Here is a 19,326-nt window from a genome sequence, read left to right on the forward strand (position 1 = left end):
CTTGGAATTCTGAGCTTTGAAGGCAGAATAATTTTACTGGCTTCCAGCCTAAAAAGAGTCAGAAGTGACAGTGAGAGAGACAGACCCCCAAAGGAACCCTGTCAGCTGTGATGCAGAAAACTGATGCCAAGCCTCACAAAAAAAAAAATCACTTGGAAGAGATCATGGGAGCAGGTTTCCCTCTTCCCTCAGGGGGAGAGGGGTGGGAAAGCACGAGGCTCAGGGGATTCCTGTCACTGGAGCCCCCTTGGCACATCCCTTCACAAAGAGGGTCCCTTGCATTCAGGAGGCATCTAAATGGCTTTGAAGAGCCTTCTCCTGGATGTTGCCCTTTCATCCTCCTCCTGCTGGGGCTCAGCCCAGCATGTGGGCTCCCCATGATGGTAGGCTCTCCCTCTGTGAGATCCCCTTGGGTTGAGGGGATCCTAACCCTAAATCCTTTGGCATGGATGAGGCATCACACCATAGTTTGATGCAGTTATGTTGCAGTGGATCCCACTGGGGAAGGCAGCAGACCAATCCATCTCTTGGGTCACCTCTCAAACCCTGCTCCAATCCTCAGGCACACAATGTACCATAACCTCTGTCTCCGAGACCCCAGAGACACACCAGCAGAGACTAAAGTCCTTTCAGAGTCAGCAACCAGGCATGAACAAACTTGAGCTGGATTAGAAATAAACTACCTTGAACCACAGAGCCCCCACCTGACCTCACAGACCTTTGAACTTGCCCACTGGCAACACGACGGGCAGAACTGCGGCGCTGTGCTTGAATAAACCCCCCGTTTCCCTTTCCTGTGAGCGCTAATCCTTCAGCTGCAAATCACTGCCTAAACTTAACGGGTCTTTTTCCTTCTCTGCTTCGCCGTTCCCAGGTCTGCTGTCAGCAGAAAGAGGCAGCAGTGGTCCCCAAGGGGAGCGAAGAGCTTGTGCCAGAGGTGCTTTAGCGAACACCAGCCCGGTCTCTCAAGCACACCCGTGCTCTCCAGCCCAGGATGAGACATCAGCAGCATCTCTCCAGTCAAACACGAGGCTGGCTTCCCACCCCACTGTGCAAAACAGCTGAGCTGGCTTGTGGACAGGGGAGGGATGTAACGTGGGAACACGCATACGGCTTCAATTTGAAAAGGGGCTAAAAATAGCTCCACGAGGCTCCCACGTTCACTGAGTCTCTCTGGCAAGAGATCGATCTTTGCCAGAGAGTCCTGTAAAAGTTTTCCTCCTCTATTCTCATCCTGCTTTTTCTGGAAGCAGCAGAGATGCTGATGTTTACATCAGCCCTTCACCAGCCATCAGCAGGTTCCAGAGTTAATCTCTGGCACCTGAGGGCACGGCTCACCCTTCCCAGAACCACCACTTTGGCTGCAGACCTGCATCACCATCCCACGTGAGCCACAACATGACTTGACGAAGGACAGAGTCATCTATTTTTTTAGGTTTTGGTTTTTTTTTTTTTCTGCTTTGCCAGATTTTTTTGGGGCATGAGTCACCGTAAGAAGCCTCGGCTTGCTGAGCTGCCCTGAGCCAGTCCCACCGCACCGCTGGCTGGCTGTGGGGAAGCTGGGCCTGCCTGCCAAGGCTCACCCTGCCACAGCTGGGGGGAAAAATTTAGGGTGGGCCTTGGTACAGGAGGGCTTTCAAATGGGACCCTGCCCAGGCTCACTGTTGCTCCCCCAACACGTCATGGGGCCACTTCCCTGTCAAGGGTGGCTCATCCCAGGGGCTGTCCAGACCAGGGAGAGGAGAGGGGACACTACAAGTGAGATATTGCTTCTGGGATGTATTCAGTGTGCTCTCAGGCTGTCCAAAGACCTGGGCACAAACTTGACACCCAGCTCAGCTTTGCAGATTTTGGGAGCTCTGCCTGCTGTGTTTTCCCATTTCCACTGTGAGTGATGGGACCTTCTTATCAGTACCCGACACACCCCTCTGCCTTCAGAGAGTCAGCTCTCTTCTCCTACAAGAGCATGGCTTGTATCTCATGCTCTCCCCCTGTTCATTTTGATGCCACATCCATGAAAGCAAGGGAGGAAAACCTAGGGTCCTGCCAGCTCCTTCCACCAACTCCCTTACTGATTTCTACACCTTGCCTCGACCGTTAACCCTGTTATTTCCCGGCGAGCTGAGGAGCTGATACCCCTTGCCCCAGATGTCACTGCATTAAACACGACTCCCTGCCAGCTGCTTGGCAATCCAGCCTTCACAACCCCTGGCCCTCCACAACTCTTGGCTCTCCAGCCTCTGCCACTTGAAGAGCTGAAGCACAACCTCCCAGCTCCGTGCATCGACACACATGGCTCTGGACGGGCACCTCGCCGAGCCCGGTGGAGGGATTCACTTGGCTTGGCACTCCCAGTGCAAACCTGTCTTTATGCTCTGGCTGGTCTAGTTGTTTCTTCATGAAACAGGCTCTGACAACACTGTTTAATAAGGAGCCACTTTGCCTCCGGGGATGGGAGAGAGAAATATGGTGCCCTGACACGTGAAAGGCGAAATCCCGTTTGCTCCAAAACCGTTTGTTGGAGAGCAAGGGAGGCTTCAGGAAATGGTTCTGGCTCCAAGGGAGCATGGAGCCGGGGTTGCTCGACCCTGTCATCCCCGTCCCACCCATCCCAGGGGTGCTGAGGGGCTTTGGTGAGGCTGGTGGAGTGCTCTGACCTGATGATGAAGGCTCCTCTGGTCTCCAGGAGTTTCCGTTCGCTGCTGAAGCGCTTGAGCAGGTTGATCATGAACTTGTAGAAATAGGAGTTCATGGTGGGGGTGGAGGGTGAGCACTCCAAGCCTTTCACAGCTGGGGAGGCAAGGGGAGAACAAATTAGAGCAGCCAGGGTCCTCCTGCCAAAGCCTGGATCAGAGAGGAGACACCCAAACCATGGTCACAGCACTCAGCAGAGGAGGGCTGGGGCACAAAAACACTTCCAAGCCTTGTATAACCATATCTGGCAGGTCCAAGCAGAGCCAGCCCTGCTGCATTTTCCTCCAGCCCAGGGGAAAGCATCCTAGGGTGATCCCCGTCCTGGAAGAAGCAGCTGGGGGTGAAATGGGCTTTTGGGGAGTTCATCCCAGAGATGTTCAGCTTCAGTAGCTGGTAGGAAAAGGGGTGCCTGAGACTCTAAATTGAGGCATCCCCACCTCCTCGGTTACGTACACTCATCCCAAAACAACCAGACTGCTGGTGAGCTGAAGTGCCTCTAATCCAACCCCACAGGCCACAGATGCCCCAAACCCAGCACGCACGTAGTGGCAAACACACACATTCAGCCCTGGGTCACAGCACTTCACACTCAGAGATGTGATCTTCCCTGAGCAGGAGCCACTTGGTGCAACAGCGTCACACACAACCTGCCCCAGGGGTGGCACCGAGTACCAGCCAAACCACAGCAGAGCTTCAGGCTTAAGGACTGTACAGGTCCGTTTGCAGGGTGGGCAGACAAAGGGGCAGCTCCCAGCCCAGGGAAATATTCCTCCCAACCCACAAGAGCAGGTGAAGATTGCTTTTCCCACAGTGAAACCCCGGGGGAGATGGTTTATTTAGCAGGACAGCGCTCAAAGCAAATGTTTGGAGAGAGCGTTTCAAAGGCCGCTCTGCAACAAGGGGAGCTCTCTCCCTGAATTTCCCCCTCGGAAAGGGCCACTCCTGACCGCAGTAAGGAGGGAAGTCGGCACACACGAGCACCCCATGGTTATTCCCCTCCCCGGTACTTTCATCAGATAACCGACGGAAGCCTGAACAGTTTGATTTATGGATGTTGTCTGCTTCTATGGACACTCAGCAGAGCACGGAGCAGCCAATTAAAGATGCAATTAAGCTGCCAAAGCCCAGGAAAGCTGATGGAAAAGCCACTGGGCTGTTTTCCACCCTGCCTCTCCCAAAGATACACAGAGACACAGGCAGGGCAGCTTCCCCAGGTTTGGGTTTAGCACCTAAAAGAACATACAGGGCCAAGGAAAAAGGAAAACGAAATACAAAGTCATCCTGACCAAAATCCAGTGTCCTCTCCACCCCTTAGTTCATCTGCAACCCCACACCCGGCTTTAGGGCAGGCACCTCCCGGAGCACAAGTGTTTGCCATTGCATCACATTTCCCCTCAGCTGTGGGGAAGATGTTCTGGTTGTCTGGGGTAAGGTCTTGGAGTTTCTTCCTTCTCAAGACCCCAAAAATGGTCTCTCTGAGCCCTACAAGCAGCATGGATGGCACTGCTACCTGGGCAAGTCCCTTCTGGCAGCAGCACTGGGAGCAGCTCCTGTTTGGTGCTCTCTCCACGTGGCAAAGCCTCACTTTGTACCTCGCTGCTGCCTCAGGTGCCTTCCAGCTCAAACATCCCACACCTGAAAACACAGCCCAAAGGAAAAACAGGAGAAGGCAGCAATTCTTCTCCCTGAGAGGTCCAGCACTTCTGCTGTGCACAGGACAAAGCCCAGGAGCCGTGTGGCTGGGAATGCTGCTTCAAGACTGACCACCCAGGAGCACCCTCAGATCCATGACCTGAGGTGGTGCAGCATCTCCTGCATCTCCACCTGGAGGCTGGGTCAGCTGAGCATCCAAAAGTCAGGATCCCCTTGGAGATCAGATCCCACCTGCAGTCTGCAGGACTTTGAGTCCTGGTGTTTTATTCCACTAACTGGCTCCCAAACTTCCAGCCTAGAGGAAGCTGGGCAGTGGGTCAGGGATCTTGGGAGCAAGGAGGGAGTGGGATACAGAGACCATCCGAACAAGTCTGCCCTGTTTTTCTTAGGAGAGGAAAGCATAACGTGGCAGTCTGCCTACCACATCTCCACCATCCTTTGCCTCTGGGAGCATGGAAACAATACTCCAGAGGGATCATTTCTCCATCCCTTACCCAGCTGGTGCCCAGCAGCTATGCCTGCACGTCCCTAAGGAAGGCTTCCACCACGGCACGCCCTGCCAGAGAAACCAGCAGCCTCAACCAAACCTCAGCTGGAGTTTACACAGATAACACTTCCTCCGAGCAGTTCTCTTCCAGAGCCTCCCAGCCCTCCAAACTCCCCGTTAGCTGTGTTTACAGGATGTCTAGGAAGCGGCTGGCACCTCGTTTGCCGCGGTGCAGCCCCGGGCTCAGCTCGCCGCCCTGCTGGGTTACGGCTCGGCACAGCGGCGCTCCCGGCTCGGCAGAGCCGTCGGAGCAGCCTGTCAAGTGTTTCGACGAAACATGAGAAACAAGCAGGAAGAAGTGTTAAGAAAACTGTGGCATAATTAATTGGAGCTTGCACCTCTCTCCCCCTTTCCCTGGAGCGAGACTTTGCAGATCCGTAACCTGCCAGATCGGCTGTTAACGTAGCCGGGGCTGGTGGACACGTCACAGCTCTGCTGCCTTTTTTTTTTTTTTTTTATTTAATCTGGCATGGAGGAGGGAGCTGGAAGAAGAAAGATCCCCGCTCAGAGGAATGAGCAAACTCAGGCCGGACATCCAGGAGAATAGGAACAAAGGGGGAATTTTGGGCTCAGAGGAAAATCAGAGCAGTGAAACAAGATGAGTCCACAGTGAGTCCACACCAGCCTGGGCCCTTATCATCAAATTACAGAAGGGACCTTAACACCCATCTAGTTCCAAACCCCCTGGCATGGGCAGAGACACCTTCCACTAGACCAGGCTGCTCAGAGCCCCATTCAAAACAGCCTTGAACACTTCTTCCAGGGATGGGGCAGACACAGCCCTCTGGGCAACCTGTGCCAGTGACTCACCACCCTCACAACGAAGAATTTCCTCCTAATACCTAAGCTGAACAAATCCTCTGTCAGTTGAACGCCAGTACCCGTCGTCCTGTCCGTGACTACGGCACCCTCCTGCAGCCCAGAGCGCCAGGCATTCCCTGGGACTCCCTTCACAGCCTGGGATAGAGCCAGGGACACGAGTGGGCTGCTCGGATCACCTCAGCCAGCACCCAGAATGCGTTCCCCCAGCTGTGGGGTGAGTGGAGCAAACGCCTGTCAAAGCCTCCGCTGCATTTCCGAGCACTCACCAGCGGTTCACACCGTTCCCATCGCTTGCGTGGCCACGCTATAAATCAGCCCAGACAGGCAATTAGGGATCTATATTAAGGCCCTTATAAATATATATTGTACATCAGCCTGGAACATTCAGGCCGTCTGGCTGCCTGATGGGCTGAGCTGTGCCGAGACCTACAGTGGCCAAAGTGTCCCCAGATTGCTCCGGGTGAGACTGGCAGAGTCTGACACCGACTTGGATTTTCCTACCTCAGCCACGAAGCGTGGAACTTCAGCCTGCCATAAAACCTAACTTCTATTAATTTACTATAATTGGTTTCAAACCAGTCTTAATTAAAACCGGTGTGGACTCGCTTAACTCCACTGAAACCAAATTGAAATAAGATTGGAGCGGAATTGATTCCTTTCCGAAGCGAGCTAAAGCTGGGTAAGCTGGTTAAAGAGCATCCACAAGGGTATTTGCGGTGGTTTAGCTAAAATGATTTACCGCAATCTCTAATTGGAAGCAATTTCAGCTCGGATATAGGGGAGGGTAAGCTAAGAGCCGGCGAGGCCAAGCATCCTTCCCACCCCGGTGCTTTCCCCAAGGCCTCATGTTTCCAGCTCAGCCCGGAGAATGATTTTCCCTCGGCTCCTCTGGGAGCAAGAGGGATGAACCCGGTGGCAGCCGGAGCCGGTCCGTGAGCCCCCCAATCCGCCCGAGTGCCAGCGGTGGGGGAGTCGGCGCTGCCAGATGGTGCTCGGCGAAACCCCGGGCAGCGATGTGGGAATCAGCGCGGCGTCTCTTCCCCCCCTCCCACACGCCCCCGGGCAGCCCTTCCCCAGGATGTTTTGAATTTCAGCTTTTGCAAAGGCGGAGCAGCGAAAGCCTCGCGGAGCAGGATAAAAATAGAGCTGTTAAAAAAAAAAAAAAAAAGGCAAATCCTCCCCTCCTCCTCCTCCTCCTCCTCCCAAAAAGCCGGAGCAGGGCGTAGCTGGAAACAGATGTGAACGTGTCGGCAGCTCAGCTGGGCTCTGGAAAATCTCCATTCTCCCCTCTCCAGAGCACAGGATGCTGCTGAGGAAACCAACCCATGAAAATCCTGGATTGCAGGCTGTGCTCACCTGCTCTGGCCTGGTCACACGTGGATGCTTCTCCCCTTCCGACCTGACTTTGCAATTCCCGATGCTTCAGCACCTCACCAGAAAAGGGGCTCCCCATATGACTCAGGGTACATATTTTTGATGCCAAATGAGGCTTTTTCTGCCTCCTGGATCCCCTCACACTTGAACCAGGGTCTGTGCTCGTGGCTGCCTTGGATGGCAATCCTGATGACTTTCCTAGGAAGGTTAGTGCTCCACGACTGCCTCGTTTCTCTTTGCTACGGTAAATCAATAAGCAAAAATGTACCTCAGCCAATGTACAGGAGAACAAAATACCCAGCAGAGCTGCAAACCAGGAAGGGTTAAGCTTGGTGGTGAGCTTAGAGCAGGCTGAGGCTCCTGCACGGAAAGGTGAAGCATGTGGAAGATAACCTGTAGGAAGGAACACGCAGCAATGGGATGCTAGTTTGTTTTCACCTCATTCCACACCCCATCCTCCAAATTCCTCACATTCTGGGGAAACTGAGGCAGCCCAGCTAGGAGTGATCTTACCTACACCATTGCCTTCTTTATCTGCACCTACAGATCACTAATCCCAGCTTCTGCTCAGGAATCTCCACTCTTTCTGGCCAGCCACGTGCTGTGACCATCCCAGGAGGGATGGATACCTGCAGGCATGCCAGCCAAGTTAAAACTACATCTGGATGGTCTCTCCCAGGGTTTTCCAAGGCATCCCAGTGCATCCAGGAAAAGAAACTAATCACCCTTTCCTTTGAATCCCCCTCCTCCCCAAGAGGCAGAAGAGCATTTTAGACAGTCAGCCCTCCTGAACAGCTTCAGGGAGATGCCAGAGCTGGGAGCACTCAGGAACACCAGCTTCTTCTCTCTTTCCCACCTGGCTCCTCTGCTCCCTGCTGTCACACTCCTGATCCTGTGAGAACTGTTGGAAAGTGGCTCCTTCACGAGCAAGTGGTTGGTGGTGTGATGTCAGCTGCCTCCTTGCCTTTTGTGGGGAGGATGAGTAAGGAGAGGTTTCGCTTTTATCCTGCCCTAACATCAGAAAACAACAGTTTAGCAAATCTGAGCCATCTGACAAGGGCCAACCTTCTCTTTTCTCTCTTTCCAAGACCCCCTGCACCCTACACACTCACCTGGTATTTTCAGAGGCTGCCCTAACATTTTCCACACCATCTGTAGGTGGGACCTTGCCCTACACTGCCACCTCTGCAGATCTACGATTACACAAATGAAGGGATATTACAACAGAAAGGGAGTGGTTTGGCTCATTCAGAACAAAATCCCTCAAAAAATATGTCTAAAGGAAACCCCTATCAGAGAACATCTCATCTCCTGTCCAGGCTGTGGAGCACTGTGTGCTCTCCAGTGGGGACACAGCGAGTCTGAACTCAACACTTCTAATCCACTGACTCCTGGGATCTCCACGGACTGCTGGTGGAAACCAATTACCTCACCAGGCATGTCAGTGCATCCACACACGGAGCCAGGCTCCCAGGAAACATCCTACAGCGTGAGGTGCTCAGAGAGCACGGCTCTGTCCCCGCCAGCTCCGGCAGGAAGCCAGGCAGGAGAGACCAGACCGAGCTGGAGAGGAAACAAAGGGCCATGACTGCTTCTCCTCACAAAGCTGTGGAGAAGGGAAGGAAGAGTGGTGTGCAAGAGATACCCCGTGCAAGGCAGCAGCTGCTGTCGGCGTCCCTTTGGACTGAGCTGCAGACCAGGCTGGAGGGCTTGCACCTATGATATCATGGAATGGTTTGAGCTGGAAGGGACCTTAAAGACCATCTAATCCAACCAGGGACACCTCCCACTAGGCCAGGTTGCTCAGAGCCCTGTCCAAGCTGGCCTTGAACAGTTCCAGGGAATGGGGCAGCCATCTCTGGGCATCTCTGGGCAATCTGTGCCAGGGCCTGCCCACTCTCACAATGAAGGACTCCAATGTGTGCCCAGAACTTTCATTTCTCCAGACTGAACCACTCAGCCTGTGTCCACAGCAGAGGTGCTTCAGCATCTGCTGTGACCTCCTCTGGACTTGCCATAACAGGTCCCTGTCCCTGCTGTGCTGAGGACCCCCCAGCCATAAATGCAGTGCTCCTGGTGGGGTCTCATCAGAATGGAGTAAAGGGGCAGAATCACCTCCCTGGGCTGGCTGGCCTCAGTGACAACCACTCTTGGGTCATCTGCTACTTGGCTCAACTCCCACAAGGCTGGCAAAACGCTCCCAATGCAAAGCAGGCAGCTGGATTCCTATCAGACAGACCAGATCATCTGCACCATCGCCCCAAAGACTGGGGAGCTGCTGGGCACAGCCCTACAGCCCATCTCCCTGAAAAAGCGGGCACAAAATGACCAAGGAGAGACTCCTGGAGGGCAGCACCCAGCCACCCTCTCCCAGGGCAGCTGGAGCAGGTCTGGAGGAGATGCTGGGTGTCTCCAGCAGGGCTGAGCTGGGCTGGCCCCAGCTCCCAGTGTTTGGAGAAGGCGTCGAGGGCAGCTGACCTTACGTAACCGGAGAACAAAGCGGCTAAATAAAAACTGGAGCTGGGAACGGGCTGCGGAAGTGGGACACGGCTTTCCTGACTAATCAACCAGCATCTGAAGGAAACCGAACTCAATGGCAGGGAAACAACTGCATAAACACATCCTGAGGGAAGAAAGGGAGAGAGAGGAAGCGGGGGGAAGACCTCGGGGGCACTGGCCCCTTCCACCTCCACTGCTGCCCTTACTGCTTGGGTGGCAAAGCCTGGAGAGATGAGACAGAGATTGCAGCATGGAAAACCTGCTGGGAGCTCAAGGATTTCAAAGGGTGACCTTGGTCTTTTACCTGTAAGGCCACCAACTGCACGCTTGGAAGGGCCTCAAGGGTAGGAGAGGATGGAAGCCAAGATGGCTCAGCAGCTCTCCTGCCACTGCTGGCTTCGGTGGCATCTTGGTCTGGAGGGGATGAAGGGAACAGAGAGATTGAACCCTGGGGATGAGCACTGGTGCCCTGCAGCCCCCCACTCTGATGGTGCAGTAGCATCCATCCTATTGCCAATACAGAATCACAGAACTGTGAGGGTTGGGACAGACCTCTGGAAATCATCCAGGTCCAAATGCCCTGCCAAGGCAGGGTCACCTACAGCAGGTGACACAGGAACCAGGTGGGGTTTGAATGTCTCCAGAGAGAGATTCCACAACTTCCCTGAGCAGCCTGTTCCAGTGCTCTGCCACCCTCAGCGTAAAGAAGCTCTTCCTTGTGTTGAGGTGGAACTTGCTGTGTTTTAGTTTATGGCCACAGCTCCTTGTCCTGCAGCTGGGCACCCCTGAAAAGCACTCCTCCTCAGCACCCTCTGGACCAAGGCACCCTAGGGAACCCTCCCATACATCCCAGTACAAAACCAGTGACTCCAGAGAAGGGGCACACCCTTTCTTTGGTGACAGCACCTTGTGATTTTTGCCTGGGAAGGGCAGTTTCAGCTCACTTGCTCTCACTGTGTGTCACCACCCCAGGACCAAGCACAGACAGAGGGATTTCCACCAGTCACCCTCCTGCTCCAAAACAACCCTCTGACCAAAGGAGTGTTTTCCAGGAGCCTCTGCTTTTCCAGATGTAATCCAGGAAGGTCCTGGCCCAGCTGTGACCCCTCGGTTTCCCTGGGGGAACTCCCCAGCAGCCCATCCAGTCTCAGCCTTGGGTGGTCAGAGCCAGATGGGACTGGGGCCATGACGAAACGTCCGAGGCCAACAAACCAGCTCCTTTTTCCCTCCCCAAAAAACATCTGCCTCTGGGTAAAAGCCAGAGGCTTTTACCTCTGCAAAACGACCCTGCAAAGCTCAACCCGAAATAAATTCTTACGAAACAATTTTCTGTTACGTTATAGGGAAGAGGAAAATAGGTGAGGAAGCCAGAGCCCATTAGGACCTGTGGGGGGGGACAAGACAAGTTGTCCCATGCTGGGGCAACAGCAGCTCTGGCTGCAGCAGATCTACTGCAGGAGGGCAGAGTCAGACTATTTTTAAAGGTTACACTTGAGAAAGCCAAGCCAAGCCAAGCTGCTCTTCCAGATAGCTAACAAGGGCCACGGCAGTCGTTAGGATCCACGCCATCCAGCCTGCTATTTTTAGATCATCCAGAAGGAAGGAAACCTCAGACAACCATCAGTGTGAGCCGAACTGCAGCTCCTCAGCTGCTTGGCCAGCGCCACAGGAGCCGCTCCACCCTGGCGGTCTCACTTCTGACAGCGGAAGGATGGATGAGACTTGCAGAGGGCTTGGGGAGGTCACCAGCACTGCAGCCCCCACCTCTCCTCTGCTGAGATAAAGCTGCCAGCAGGAAACAAGTAGATCCACACTAAAAAATAACAAAAAAATCCCACCCTGAACAGCCCAAAAGCTGAGCCGTTTGCTGGCGCAGACATTCAAAAGGCCAGGGAGGGGTGAACGATCCAGGACCTTCAGAGAAAAACAAAGCCTGGGGATGGGAGAGCGAAGCCTCCCTCTCCAGTGGTGATTTTGCAAGGCCCCGTGGCCGCATCCTGTGCAGGGAGAGGCAGGCTTGGCTCCGAGCTCGGGTTGCAATCCAAAGCTCACATGAAACGTGCTTTTGGCTGCCACGACCTGGCCTGGGGACTACAACAGGGAGGCCCTGCCTTAAATAGAAGCAGAGGCGGAGAAGGAGCAGCCAAGCAACTGTGAAGGATGAGCCACAGACAAGGGAAGGTGGAAAAAATTTCCCCATGCGCTGGGATAACGAATGAAAAGGGTTTGGTTTTTGTTTTTTTATGCCTCGAGTCCCCAGAAAATAGGATCGTCCCCTCTTTATCTCCCTCCTGAGGATCTGCCAGGCACTCAGAGCAGCAGAGCAGTTCACAGCCAATGAGGGCAGCCTTCAAGGGGCAACATCACAGGAACAGACCCCTCAGGGATCCCTCTGCGGATCTGTGGATGTTTTGGAGACTTGGGTTTGCAGCCAGCATCCCATTCCGCACTGATTTTAGGGCGCTGAAGGGGTTTTCACAGGGAAAGAAGTGGCTGGTACCCAAGGTCCTGTGAAAAACAGGACAATAATGACCACCCTCCACACTGGCCTCTGCTGCTAAACCAAGCCCTAAATCCCCAAAGCATGAACTAGAGGGAAGAGCAACAAAAATAAAAGCAGTGCCCTGGTCTGGGCCATGGCAGACAATTCCCAGGCTGCTCCTGCTGGAGATGAAAATATCGATTTATACCGTGAGAGAAACTTCCCCTTCTGCCTGAGCGAACCTGACCGGTGCCATGGAACATCGAGAGAGCCCTGGAGAGGGGAGGCACGGAGCTGTGGCACGGGGGCACTCACCAGAGGAGCTCAGCTGGCCAGCCCTGGCTGGGACGTGGAGCTCGGCTGGGCCGGGTCGCGCGTCGGAGCCATCGGAAGGACCGTGCCCCTCCTCCGTCTGCCCCGCTGGGGAAGAAGCAATCTCAGCCAGCAGCTCCAGGTCCTTCAGGATAACCTGCGGAGAGGGGGATGGTGCAGGGTAAGCAGATGGCACAGTGAGCTCTCCTTACCAAATCAAGGGCCAGAGAGAGGGTGAGATGGGTAGCAAACACCACCAAATCCCAGAACATCAAGAGAGGTGTAGGGAAAAGAGAGCTACCTGGGAAGCTCCACGTGGAAATTACGAATTCTTGCAGAGGGGATAGGGCAGGAAAGAGAAAAGGGGAAACCTCCCCAGGTTTGTGCTCTGTGAGTCCCAAGGGAGCATGTGAAATGAACCTAAATTTACACAATCAGGAGCAGGGTTTGCTTTCCCCTTGTCCCACTTCGGGGAGGTCTGGGTTTTGCTTCCCCATTCCCTTTCATAATCAAATATTTGGGACAATCCCAGCGAGAGCATAGGGATGTTCTGGGGGCATACACCAGCCAGCCCCTGCATGCAGGGCAGCATCCCAGGAAAGGCTCAGCTCATGACATCGAGGCAGAGCTGCCATTTGGATTTCATAGCCCTTTCCTTCCAGAAGTCACCAAATCAGTCTATATATAGCATTTCTGGAGAAGTTATTACTGAGTGGTGTTTTTTTTTTTTCCATCCTCAACCCTTCTCACGTCTCAACCTATTTTGGGTCCCCCTTCGTTCAGATGTCCTTGGGTTTAGATGTTTCATCAGCCGTCCCTGATGCTCTGAGTGTGGTGGGGCTGTGGGGAGCACAAAGGCTGCCAAAAAGGGTCACCTGCCACGTCTGGCTCATCAACATCTGGCACAGCACATCCCTGACTACCCCTTGCCCACCAGCACAGCATTCCAAGCCTTCCCTGTGTTCTCACAACGAATCCTTCTGAGGAGGAGATTTAGCTTCTGAGCTAACAGAGAAAACCCTTACCCCCTGAAAAACAAAAAGCCAGTTACATCTCTTTTTCTGGACACTAGAAAATACAACAACGCCTGAAAATCAGAAAAAAAGAGCTCCTGGGTTTTTCTGTAGCACAGGTATCTTTAGCTGAGTGGGTTTTTTTTTGTAATTAGGGCTGATTTTCAAGCCCCCAGCAGCTTTGGAGCGGGCAGCGTGGTGTCCAGGCTGCGGTGGGAAAGCAGCCTGCCATGGGCACCACGAGGCTTCAGCATGCTTGGCAAGACCCTGTGCCTATAAACATGATTAAGTCTCAGCCCACAGCTCCCCAGGGGAGGAAAAAAAGAAAAACAAAAAAACAACAACTTGTAGTGCTGTCCCTGAAGAACACGCTATCAGGGCTGGGAGCTTGTTGCCAGCGTGGAAGGTCCCTGCCATCAGCAGCCCTCATCCTCTTCCACGGTGAGGAGTCTGTGCTCCCTGGCAGATGGAAGACCTTGGTGCTCCCTCTCTGCCTGGTTTTCAAGCATCAGTGGCTCAGACAAAGAGATGTCGGCGGCATTTCATTTCCAGCTGAGGATGCCCCTGAGCAGAGCTCATGATGCCTGGTCTCTTGAAGGAGCTCTGGGCAGATTCTCTAGTGGCTAATCACGTGGCTCAGCTGAACTTGCAGCCTTTGCCCAGGCACCCACTCGGGTCTCAGGCTCTCACAAGTGGGCAAATAACACCTGCAAAGGTTTCCAAGTCTCGCTGTCTTTGGCTAAAACTGGCAAAGGGACTCAGGGCTTGCTTACTGGGGCTGGCAGGCAACTGAGAGCTGGGACTCTTGTTCCCACGGTGGATTTTGAAAAATCCAACAAAACCAGGAGCCAAGGTTGTCTGTGGTTGATGTGCAGCAGGACCCAGACACTCACTGCTGCTCTAATCCCCACCCACTCACATCATCCACCTCAGTCTTCACCACCAACTCCTGTGGCATCAGGAAACAGGACCATGACCCCAAGCTGGGCACAAATCACCCCTGCTGCCTCCCAGAGTTTTTAAGAGCCGTGGTCTTGAGGCCAGATCCTTAACCCAACCGCCCAGAGCTGCGTGCCAAACCTCATCTCTGAAATGCTGCTTGGGCTTGGGATGCTCTGGCCAGGACAGCCTGGGCAGCAGTGACCGGTGCCACTGGAGGGCATGGCTGGACCTCTCGAGCTTTGGAGAGGTTAAGGAGTGTCCCCTCAGGCAGGAGGTAGAAAAAGCAGCACAGGCTGAATTTTGCAACTGAAAACCACGGAGGAAACAAGAAGCAGAAGGGATTGGGTGCACGAGCACTGGAAGAGCAGTCAGCTGCGAGGAGCTGGGGTTTTCCAGCCGTGGGAAAGAGGCAGGGAGCTCCAGCTCCCGCTGCTTCTTCCCCGCATGCTCCGGAGTGGGTTCCCAGCTGGAGACGGAGGAAAGGCAGGAGCGCTTGGTATGCACTGCACATCCCCGTGCTGAGCAAAGCTGGAGCTGGCGGCTTTGTGCGAGCCAGGAGGCTGTAAGAAAGCAATATCCTGCCATCGCCATGGCAACGAGCGGCTGCGCCAGGAGCGAGCCGGTCCCATCCGTCAGGAACCCAGCGGCCGGCGGACCCGACAGCGCCGGAGCACAAGGGCCAGAGCCACCCCCAGCTGCCAGGAGAAGGTGTGATCCTGACAGCCAAGCCTGCAGGATCAGCCCCCGAGGGGGTTTTCCTGGTCCCAAAGGGGGGTTTCTGGGAAGATTTCCCAGCGGTGATAGGACAGCGTGCCCTGCTGTGGGAGAATGTGGGGCTGGTTAGTTTAAACAGGAAGGAGCAGGGGAAGCAGCATCGTGATGGATGGGGAGACCTGTCCAACGTCACCAGCCATTCCCAGGGATGAATGATGCAGGGATGAAGAGCAGCACGGTGAGCTCTGGGTGGTCGGGACACGAGAAGCAGCTTTCCTGACAGTTATAAATAAGCAGCTACTTCTCCTTCCTGGGAACGAGCAAGATCTCTCCCTGCATCGCCTCCGGAGCACGGATTTCGAGGGCACACACACACACACACAACTGTCGGCTCCTCCAGATCTAGGTCAGGTTAATTTGCCGCTCGTTCTGGTTGAGCAGAGCCGAGCCCGGCCCTGCCGGCGGCGCGGGGGGAAGAGCAGCCCCTGGATGGACGGATGGACGGTGTGTGCAGGATGGGCTGCACCTCCCTGTGCGTGCCAAGCAGCGCCTGGACCCTCCTGGGGGAGGGGGAGGATTTGCCTCTGGTCAAAAGGCTGGGCTGGCCCCCATGGCAGGGGAAGGGGAGGTGACCCCAAACCTGCTGAGGGCAAGACTCAGCATCCCACAGCGCACGCTGACTGCCAGGACACCAGGCAGGTTGGCAGCTGCTCCTGGGGGCACACAGGATACAGATCGAGCTCCTGAAGGTGCTCTCCCTGCTGGCATTTATGGAAAAGTTGGGGGGAAAAAAAGAAAAAAAAAAAGAAAATGAAATATTAAAATGCCCGCGCGCAGCAGGGAGATGCTCAGGGGCAGCTTCGTGTGCCCCACTGGGTGGGGATTCCCCAGACAGGGAAATGGGGCACACAACAGCAGGGATAAGGTTATTCTTACCAGGGAGGAGATGGGAATTCAGCTGAAGCAAGATGCCAGCAACTCAGAAATCAAGAAGTTTAAGGCCTGCAAAGCACTTCTTCAAAGGGGACCAAGAAAATCAGGGAGGCTGTGGAAAACCCCACAGCATTCCCAAGGCAGGCAAGGCAGGTGGAAGAGCGATCCAGTGGGAACCAGAAAAATCCAAGGATGCTGCTGGGCGCTTCCTCGTGCTCCACCCCTCAGATGCAGCCCTTCAGCACACACTGAGGCTTCTCCAAAGGGCTTCATTTATATTGTGTTACTTCTTCTCCCTCCAAGCCTTTCAGCCGTAGCCAGGGGAGGGAGGTGAGCACGGGCAGGCAGTCCTGGAGCCAGGAGTGGCCAGCAGCAAAGCTGGCTGAGCCCCAGGCACACACAGTGTGGAAAGCAAAGTCACGTCCCCCCCTCAGCCTCCACCAGCTTTAAAGACAGAAAAAGAAAAGAAAACTCACCATTAATCTTCCCACACCAATTTAACCAAACCTCTTTTCGGGTCCCCAGCACAGCAACTTTTATCCTGTGAGCTTGCCAAGATCTATTTCTTCTTTTTTTTTTTTTTTTGCTTTCCCAGGAGGTGATGGGGAGCAGAGGGAAGGCAGCAGGGCTGGGGCTGGGGGCTTCTCCTCTCCTCCCCAGGGCAAATCCTGTCAGGTCACACTGACACAGGCTCACAGCACCAGGAAATACAGCTGGCAGTGGAGAGGGGGCACTGGTAATACAACCACAACCGACCCAACAGGCAACATCCAGAGTCCCAGAGATTATGGAGGTAAAGGCTGTGGTTTTAGGCTGTTCCATGACTTCACCCAGGAACACCACAAGCACCACCTCGAGCCCAGACTGCCAGTTTGCCCCAGTTGCTGTTCAGTGTGTGTATAAACTCCACATGTAAGCCAGGAAATTATGGTTCAGAACTGGTGCTGAAGCTCCCTATGGATGCCACTCCCCACCAAGAAACTTCCTATTCCAGCCCTGTACAATGCACAGATTGCTGTTCAACCCCACAATGTCTCGAGTCCCCAGAAAGCATCACCCACTCCTGCTTACAGCTGCTTCCACCCATGGTAATCCAGGCTGACCACATTTTCCACCATCCAATTGGAATTATATACATCTCTCTATACTCCATTATTCCACTCCCAAGCTCACTCTCAGGGCAACTCCCCTCCTGAAAACCAGCAGCCTCCCTGCTTTGGCACCTTGTAGCTTTGAGCCTCTCTTACCACCAAAAAAAAGTTCAAACAAGAGCCAGGCACATACATGTCAGAGTTCTCCTCTTTACAGTCCTCAGCTTACACTCTCTGCTTTGCACTCCCAGTGTTTCGGCCGTGGTGGGTGAGAGGCCAAGAGCTGGAGCGCAACGGCCCTAAACCCAACAGAGCAAAGCTCCAAACCAGACCAAGCTAAGACAGCTCGTCTGCTGTGGCACAAGCTTTTGTTCAGCTCCATTGTCCTGGCAATGGGAGAAGTTGGCCAGGATTTAGTGTGAGAGCAGAGCTCAGAGCAGGGCAGAGCTTTGAAACCCCGCAGTGCTGCAGCAGGACGTGCAGGAGGGCTGGAGGAGTTACCAGCAGAGCAGGGAGATGGCTATCAGTAGCCCACCACCCCCAGGTCTGCTTCTCGCCTGCTTTAATCCCGGGAACCCAAGAGAGGGGAGGATGTCTCAGCTTGCCATGGAGAGGCTGGCTTGAAGGTCATGCAGATTTTCCAGTACAAAGAGTCAGAGAGTGGTTTGAGTAGGAAGGGACCTTCAAAGACCATCTGGTTCTAACTCCCCTGCCATGGGCAGGGACACCTTCCACTAGATCAGGTTGCTCAGAGCCCCACCCAACCTGGCCTTGAACGTTTCCAGGGATGGGGCAGCCACAGCTTCTCTGGGCAAAATGTGCCAGTGACTCACCACCCTCACAGGGAAGAATTTCTTCCTAATCCCCATCTAAACCTGCCCTTCGCAGTCAATGGCAGCCCACGCTGAGCTCGCCCTCTCTAGGGAAGGACATCAACTCCTGAGCAGGCTGCTGAAGGAACTTCTTCTGTACTCAAAGCCTTGTCTGGCCACTGCACAATGCAGGTTTTCACGTTAGCAAAGCTGAGAGGAAGCCAGAGTCTATCCTGCCTCACATCAGACACCAGCCCCACCTCACACGTCATTCCTGCCGTGACTCAGACAAAAGTCCCAGCACAACTTTCAACCTCCAGCAAGATCGAGGGGAGCAGATAAGCAGACAGGAACACGTTCAGCCATAAAGAAACAACTCCATTTTGAAGCCAGAAAATGGAAAACAAAGCAAGGAGAGAAACCCAGCAGCGTCACTGCTTCACAGTTTTTTCAGAGGTGCCTTCACCTCCTCTTGAGTTCACCTGAGCTCAGCTCCTGGGTCCCTTCAGGGTCCAGGGAACCGAAAGGCTACATCCAAAGCTGTCTTTGCAGCAGAAACTCAGAGAACATAATCCAAAGAACATGTCTTCTTTTCAGCAGTGCCTATCAGCAGCAGTGCCTTTACCCTGCAGGTGGAAAGGTTCAACCCATGCTCAGAAAACAACATTTTCTGACTTTTCACGTTCTCTGACATCAGTTCCTCAACGAGGGCCGCAAGACTCGCACCGATGGATGAAGCAGCCAGCGTAGAAAAACCCACTCCCAGCAGGATCATGCTGTGTCCTGGAGCTGTAAGGAAGTTTTTGAAGTTTTTTAAATTCAAATTTTAAGCAGGGCTTTTACAGATTGCCTTCAAAACCAGATCTCCAGGGTAGGACAGAGCATCTCCCTTGCTGGGGAGGCACGGGAACCAGCACGAGGTGACGCAGTGCAGCAGCACGGCCTCCGACAGCCAGGAATCCTGGATCCCCACTTGTCTACATATCAAAGGGAACTGCTCCTTTCAGCTTCCCTCCAACTTCTCTGCGCTGCCTCTGTGAATCTTAACGAGGTCTCTTGACCATTTATTTACTGGCACAAGAGAATGGGGTAGGAAGGGGAAGAGGAGAGAAGGCAGAGATGACTCAGGACGCTGCAGATACATCATGAGACACTGGCCCCTGCTCAGCACACTGGAGGTGGTGCAACACCTTGTGCTACTTGAGCGATAAAAACGGGCGTGAGAACTTAAAGGGCACGGATCCAGCTCCATCCAGTGTGTCTTTCCCTGCTTTAGGCTTGATTATTTATGGCAAGTGCACAGAGAGACTCAGAGCAAGACCAGATCTTAAAAATGAGGGACCTGAGCACACACTTTCAGTCCGATACACGGACTAGCACTGACCCTCCCAAGCCAGATTGTCCTTTGGTGATGAGCTGGTGACAAACAACTACTCCA

General features: G+C 54.0%; 1 protein-coding gene across 1 annotated transcript in view; it reads right to left on the bottom strand.

The window, feature by feature from the left end:
- VAC14 (Vac14, PIKFYVE complex component) overlaps nt 1-19,326 on the bottom strand; it is a 57,234-nt gene that overhangs the window by 17,649 nt on the left and 20,259 nt on the right. Inside the window, exons 13-14 of the mRNA XM_027895719.1 lie at nt 12,387-12,540; nt 2,658-2,790 (exon numbers count right to left, since the gene is read on the bottom strand). Coding sequence (XP_027751520.1) covers nt 2,658-2,790; nt 12,387-12,540 — 287 coding nt within the window. The remainder of the gene's footprint in view (nt 1-2,657; nt 2,791-12,386; nt 12,541-19,326) is intronic.

The sequence above is a fragment of the Empidonax traillii genome, unplaced genomic scaffold (assembly GCF_003031625.1).
Source record: "Empidonax traillii isolate 1590-97213 ecotype Southwest subspecies unplaced genomic scaffold, ASM303162v1 scaffold465:size698125, whole genome shotgun sequence".
In the NCBI taxonomy this organism is placed as follows: Eukaryota; Metazoa; Chordata; class Aves; order Passeriformes; family Tyrannidae; genus Empidonax; species Empidonax traillii.